The sequence below is a fragment of the Ipomoea nil genome, unplaced genomic scaffold, assembly GCF_001879475.1.
Source record: "Ipomoea nil cultivar Tokyo-kokei standard unplaced genomic scaffold, Asagao_1.1 scaffold3195, whole genome shotgun sequence".
Lineage (NCBI taxonomy): Eukaryota > Viridiplantae > Streptophyta > Magnoliopsida > Solanales > Convolvulaceae > Ipomoea > Ipomoea nil.
Window position 1 is genome coordinate 275,330 of NW_017619623.1, and position 7,437 is coordinate 282,766.

Sequence of the window (7,437 nt, forward strand, 5' to 3'; positions counted from 1 at the left end):
AGTGCTGTAGGGCCATGTCAGGGCTATATGCACTGACCCCTTGGCAATGGAACTCAAGGTTCGGGTCATGTGAATGGTCCTGTGGCACCACCATATGTGTGTACACCAATACGTGTCTTATTGTTGATTGTTTGACTGTGATGATAACTGGATATTGATATGGTTGGTATTGTGTAGTCTTGTGACCTTATGATGCATGCTAGAATCATTATGTTAACTGTATTGAATATATCTGCTATTGCTTGATTGAGTCTATTCTCGGAATTAAATTAGAGTTTCGTAAGTATATATGTATTCTAGTTTCAAAATGAGTTTCTTATATCTACCTATATTGTACTTAACGTGTTGGAGTGGGTTACCATCATTATTTGCTGAACAAATCTTATTTGGCTTTCAGGTACAGATGAATAGCTTCGGAGCGCGCTAGTTGGTATCGTGGACTTAGTTAGATAGCGCTAGTTTTAGTGAAGTGGTCTGTGTGCCTTGAGTTGTATTTGAGATATTAATTACAAGTTTATGTTGTGATATATAGTTTAGCCTGTGCATCTGAGTTCTCCATCTCAGATGTGGCATAGCACCCCGACTACTATGACTAGTTTATGCTCTGTTTGGGAATTACTAAGATATTAACCTTTATTTTATAGGTTTTAAATATCTTGAAATTTGGGGGTGTTACAATAGTACTTTGGGAGGAATGTTCTGCTTTAGTACATAAAGAGATGCCTCAAAAGCTCAAGGACCCTGACAGTTTCACAATTCCGTGCAATATCGGAGGGTCCAAATTCAATAAAGCCTTGGCCGATCTAGGAGCCAGTATTAACCTAATGCTCTATGGTCTTTACAAAAAATTGTATTTAGGAACTCTTAAGCTTACCCGGATTTGCATCCAGCTCGCCGACCGATCCGCTCAGTATCCTAGGGGCATTGTGGAAGATGTGCTGGTGAGGGTCGATAAATTCATATTTCCAATTGATTTTCTTATCTTGGACATAGACCCTGACGCCAAAGTACCCTTTATACTTGGGAGACCATTCATAGATACGAGTAGAGCCTTGATAGATGTAGGAAGTGGGAAAGTTATAATCCGAGTTGGGGATGAATCTGCAAGTTTTGATGTCACGAAATTGAAAAGATATCCTCTAGAGGGAGACGATGTGTGTTTTTACATTGATGATCTGGATGGAGACCAGGACTATTTACATGATCTCACCGTTGATAATGACCCGAGCACAAACCTTGAATGGCCGATCAGCGAACACCGATACAAAAGATGATGAACATGTCGTGAACGAGATGCATATTAGTATGAACCTGGTCAATCATGGCATCAAGGCTTGCGATGAGTTGCACAGCAACGAATCTCGTGATGATAGGAGATCTCTTGGTAAGGGTCTGGAAAATGCCGTTGACAACAACTAAACCGTGTTCCATGATAGTGACGAGGATAAGAAAGATAGAACAGATGATGACAATGAATGTTTAGGTAGTAGCGGAATAGAACAAAACGAAAAAGTAGAAAGTGAGCTTAAGCCGTTACCTAGTCATCTTGAATATACCTATGTAACAACTCAAAATTTCATTTTATAAATCCGGTATTAAGAAATCCCAAAATAACCTTTTTCACTCCATTAAATTTTTTTGCGATCAATTGGTGTTTGAATAAAATATTTTCGGCACATTTTAAATTAATTCGACACCAAAATTTGATTCTATTCGAAAATTCCTAAGTTTTCGGGTACTTCGCGTACCAAGATTTAAATCGAGAAATTTATCTGAGTGATATCTGGAGAATTCAAAAAGATTTTAAACAAGTGTTCATCCAAATAGCATTTTGAGAAAATTCATTTTCAACCCCAAAGTATTTAAAGTTAGCATTTCTAGCCTTGGTCCATGATACAAGGTGAACCATTTCATTCCAAAAGACTTTGCTGAGAAACACTTTATATGCAAGCTTTTACCATTTTGCCCTCAACCAATCATTGGTCTTCTACCTATGGTTTTGGACCCTATATAAACCCCACTATTCCATCTTGATTCCCTGATCTCTTTCTTTGCCTCTCAACACACTTTGTCTGCCAAGAGAAAGGGAGAAAACAACATCACAGCGGTGAAGGAGGCTCAAGCTAGATAGAGAGGAAGAAGAGATTCAAGCTAGAAGAAAGACTACAAGAGGTATAACCCCATGGATTCCTCTTTAAAATTTGGCTCTGTGAAGCCTTAGTATTGAGTTGAAATGAGTAGAAACAATGAAATTTTGTTGTGTTTATGCTTAGAAGTGATCTAATATTTGTTTGTGAGTTGTTAAGCTTTTTTTGGACTTGTTTGGTTGAGTTTTGCAGATGAAAAAGCCTTTTAGTGCACAGACAGTATGCATCAGACCAGACTAGCGGCCCTAGCCGCGGCCCATCAGGAGGGCCGCCAGCTAGAGCCGTAGTGGCACGGGACTAGGGCACGGCCCTAGAGGAGGGCCGCCGCCTAGTCCCGATGAAGTGACGGGGTATAAGGGGCGGACCATGAAGAGTCCCGCCCCAGGCCCCTGACTTTGATTCTGAGAAGAATCTGTGCAGTGGCCGGGCCCTTGTGGCTCAGCTACGTGTCGTTTCGGGCTGAGTGTTACGGGCCCTTGTGGCTCGGCTCTTCAGGACCGTCTCGACGCACGTTTTGGCTTTGATTTCGTTGGATTTGGATTAAAAAGGAGTATGTTATGAAGGAATTTGTGAAGAATTGTTATACAGAGTATATATTTTCTAAGTTACTGTGTATGAAGAATTATCTGACTATGTGATCTGATGATGTTTTTATTGAGCAAAGAAGCATGATCATTTGAGAATATGATTTATTATGAAAGCATGACTAGATTGAGATATTTGATCAATGAGAAGTGAAGCATATTTTGTTGATAGAATGTATAGAATTTTCTATGTTGCAAACCGAGCATGACATTTTATTCTTAAGTATTTCATGTTATTTTATACTTGGTTTAAAAGCATGTTATAGGGCATTTTGACAATTCACATGTGTCATATTTCAAAAATGCATAAGGAGCCAACGTGAGCCCAAGAATACTTTCAAAAACCATAAGCATGTGGTATATCATTCTTTGATGCATTGAGAAGTAGTAGAATTGTTGCATGCATGAGATTGATGCATGAGAGATATATTTATGTATTATCTATATCGGTGAGGTTTTGGAGGATACCGTTTGGACTATGTCCTTTCGTGAGATATTTATGGACATTGCGGTCCCAGTATATGTAACACGGCGTATTCCCACGTTACGAGGTTGGAAACTTCCCGCCAGGCTTGGAATCCTGGTTAGGGGTTGTGCACACTAAAAGTTCGATACCTGATTCCACTGAGTTTGAACCACGAGATTGGTTCCGTACACGGTAGGAGATATTGGGTCGGATTTATGCCGTTCCCGATGGGGTAATTCACGCTTCGGTGAAACCCTAAGTCGTCTAGTAAAGAGAAAGAAGAGAGTCAATAGAGACTCAAGAAATATAGTCAAAAGAGACTCAAGATAAAGAAAGGGAGTCAACAGAGACTCAAGAGAAAGAAAGGGAGTCAAAAGAGACTCAAGAGAAAGAAAGAGAGTCAAGAGAGACTCAAGAAAGTAACAAAGGACCTCCACAGAAAGTACTCTATTTCATAAAAGAGTGTATGAGTATTTATATATCTATAGTTGCACGAGATTGCATATGAGTATGAGTATATTATTGCACTAGATTGCATAAGAGTATGATTACATAGTTACACGAGATTGCATATGAGCATGAGTATATTATTGCACGAGATTGCATATGAGCATGAATATATTATTGCACGAGATTGCATATAAGTATGAGTATATAGTTGCACGAGAATGCATATAAGTATTAGTATATAGTTGCACGAGAATGCATATGAGTATGAGTATAGTATTGCACGAGATTGCATAAGAGTATGACTATAGTATTGCACGAGATTGCATATGAGTATGTATATAGTATTGCATGAGATTGCATAAGAGTATGATTATTGTATTACACGAGATTTCATATGAGAAAGATTATTTAATTGCACAAGATTACCTATTTGAATGAAGTATAATATTGCACGAGATTGCATATGAGTATGACGCATATTATTGCACAAGATTGCATAAGAGTATGATTATTGTATCGTATGAGATTGCATATGAATATGTTTACAGCTTTGCACAAGTTTGTATGTTAGAGTGATATATACTATTACACGAGATTGCATGTGAGTAAAGTATCATATAACATTTCATAACGAGAAAGTTGACTTAAGATTTTCCATCGAGTATGATTGTCTTGTTGTACTAGAAGCTCTATTTATCAAGTTATGTGATGAGAATGTGAAAGTATGAGAATACCTGTTATATGGTCTATTAGCATGATCCTATCTGTAAGCATGAATTGCTTGTTAAGTTATTTGAGAAGTTTGTATGTTGATGAATCTATGTGATCAGTCTTATACATATATGAGAATGCTAGCGGATATTATAGGGTGCAAGCATCTAGAAAGAGTGATAAATCTAAAGATGATTTGAGATGAGCTTTTTGTTATAAAGAAATCAAATGTTTTCTAAGTAAATGCTAGAATGCTTTACAGGGTTGAGTGCGGTTATACATAGCTTTGTGCTAACGGGTGTTTTCCTATTTGTCTATGTGTTCCTTGCAAAACCCCTTTCAGGTGGGCCCAACAGTGTGAAGAAGTCGAGTTAGATTAGTCTCGTAGATAGTGATATGTAAACTCTAGTATCAATGATGTTTACGAGTATGGATTTTAGACCTTTTGACTTTATGGTTTGAGGATGATGTAGACTATTTGTGGTGATGTATTTCCCCCTTATGTTTTCAGTTTTTATGATGGATGCCAGACTTTTACTCTATTTCTATTTTTACCCCTTAGCCTGTGCAATCACCACGGAGTGGTGGTTGTGGCGGTGCCACTCCCACTATTTATTTTTTGGTTATTTCCGCTGCTTAGTGATGTTAATGCCTATTTAAAGTTGTAATTAAGAGTTAGAAAAGTGGGGTGTTACAAATTGGTATCAGAGCGGTACGAACCGCGGGAGACTTAGGAAGTTTTGAGCTTTAAGGTTGAGTATAGAAACTCTAAGTAAAAGTCCTAGGAAGGACAAGATAAGGAAAGACCTCTAAGTTGAAGTCTTAATAAAGACTAGATAAGAAGAGAACATTAAGTGGAAATTCTAAGAATGATAAGATTAGAGAAGAGCCCTAAGTTATGAAGATTGAGATAAGAAAGACTCTAAGTTTAGTGATTGAGTATGAGAATCAGAGTTAAGAGAAACTCTAAGTATCGGTTTGGAACGCGGTGAGGTCGTGAGTTCCTTTGTGTTTGCTTATATGTTTTATGCTTTATCAATGTGTTTAAAGCGCTTTTATCTATCTTTTGAAAGTAAAGCCGAGAAGTTTTCAGTGAGAAGATAAAGTGAAAGTTGGAAATTGAAATTTTGAAAGTTAAAGTTTGAAAGTGGAAGTTTTGTAAAAGTGCTAATGTTAAAAGTATAAGAGTTTATACATGTGCCTTGTTTATATGATTTACCAATGTGCTTGTTATGCCTATCTATCTGTTTCGAGTAAAGTAGAGAAGTAAGGAGAGAAGTTGAAAGAGAAAAACCAAGAGCTTGAAAGATTAAGCTTAGAAGAGAAGTTGTTCTTGATAAGTGGTTAAAATAGATGAGAAGAGATGCCTTTGTTGCCGCGTGTGATCTGCTTGTTGCAAGTTTGTCTTAAGAATAGAGAAGTTAGAACCAGCTAACTTATTAGACGTGCTAACAAGAATGATCTGTTCTGGTCATGTTCAAAGGGTTCCACGATGCCGCCGCGAAGAGTTAGAGAGGAATCTCCTCGTTCCTCAGGGCCTGGAGCGTCGTCATCCACAGATTTGACTAAGAGTCTGCGCCAGCTCACCCAGTTGACCCAGACCATAGGAGCTGCCGTACTCAATGGGAATAACGGTGGCGGTGATGTGTCCAGAAAGATCACGGGACGCAATCCACCGTTTTTCTTGGGTCAGGAGGATTCGGAAGTTCTTGAGAGTTGGATCCGCACGTTCGACAAGTTGTTTGACGTGGTAGGATGCCCAGAGGACCAGCGAGTAGAGGCTACTGTGTACTACCTACAGGGAGAGGCTGACCACTGGTGGGTCATGGAAGGACCAGCTGTTCAGGCAAGAGAAGGGTTTGACCGGGGGATGTTCAAGATGGTGTTGAGAGAGAGATTTTACCCAGAGCATGTCAAGGCTGCCAAGTATGAGGAATTCTTGCATCTCGAGCAAGGGAGATTGACCGTTCAGGAGTATCATGCCCGCTTTGTGGCACTGTCTCGATTTGCTCCCACCTTGGTACCTGATAAGGCGAGTAGGGCTCGCAAGTTCATCCGAGGATTGTACTATGATGCTCAAAAATCCTTCTCTGCGGCGAGATTTGCTACATTGAATGAAGCTTATGAGGCGGCTACTGGGTACTCCAGGATTCAATAGTTGCACCGAGATTCCATGCAAGGGATGAAGAAAAAGAATGAAGGGATGGAAGCACAGTCGAGTAAGGGACACAGGTTCAATCCGACGAGCAGGCTTGACCATAGAGGTGGGGAAAAGAGGAACATGACTATGAGACAGGGAGCTGGACCTGGAGGACCACCGAGAGAGGGGACTTCGATATGCCCGAGATGTGGTAAGGATCATCCTAAGACCACTTGTGGAGGATTGCCTATAGTTTGCTTCCGATGTGGGAAGCCGGGTCATAGAGCTGTTATTTGTCGTTCCCCGAGGACGGAGGGATCCCATGGTGCGATCCCAAGCCAGCCACCCAGAGGTCCGATCAACCTGACACCGAATCAAGTTATGGGATGTGGCTATCCACCGAGAGGAAGTCCGCACAAGAATGGGAATCATGGACGAGGTGGAGCGCAGCAAGGATGTACCAGAGGAGCTGGACCAGGGAGGATCATGGTCATGGAACAGACTCAGGCCGGAGATCGCAATCTCGAGAGAGGTAACACTCTAATTTGGAATGAGTGTGTTAGTTTTGCTTGGATGCTAAATTAGATGAGCATGCTTGAGAAATTGTTACAAGTTGTTGCAAGATGTTAAGAGATGTGCTAATCTAAGAGTTTTGGGAATTTGAAAGTTAAATGAGTTTGTTTTAGAGAAACGCTTAGATTTGAATGCTACGAATTATTGAACAAGAGAATTAGAAGAATGAAAGAAGATTTGAGTAAGAATGAAAAATGGTTAGGGAACGATTGAGATTTAAATAAGAGAGATGTCTACCGAAATAGAAGTGAAAACAAGAAAAGAAGGAAACGACGAGTAAAGAAATTGGGTAAGAATTGACAACGAAGTTGGGATTTATTAAAGTCAAGGACTATGTTCAATTTTGACCTGATTTGAAGATTTGAC

At 39.7% G+C, this 7,437-nt stretch overlaps 2 protein-coding genes across 2 annotated transcripts; both read left to right on the plus strand.

Moving 5' to 3' along the window:
• The first annotated feature begins 719 nt into the window (after positions 1 to 719).
• On the plus strand, positions 720 to 1,274 carry LOC109168221. The gene has a single exon (XM_019317261.1). The coding sequence runs from the start codon at positions 720 to 722 to the stop codon at positions 1,272 to 1,274; it is 555 nt and encodes a 184-aa protein (XP_019172806.1).
• Positions 1,275 to 5,850: 4,576 nt separating this feature from the next.
• Positions 5,851 to 6,516, plus strand: LOC109168222. Its single transcript, XM_019317262.1, has one exon. The coding sequence runs from the start codon at positions 5,851 to 5,853 to the stop codon at positions 6,514 to 6,516; it is 666 nt and encodes a 221-aa protein (XP_019172807.1).
• Positions 6,517 to 7,437: the final 921 nt, after the last annotated feature.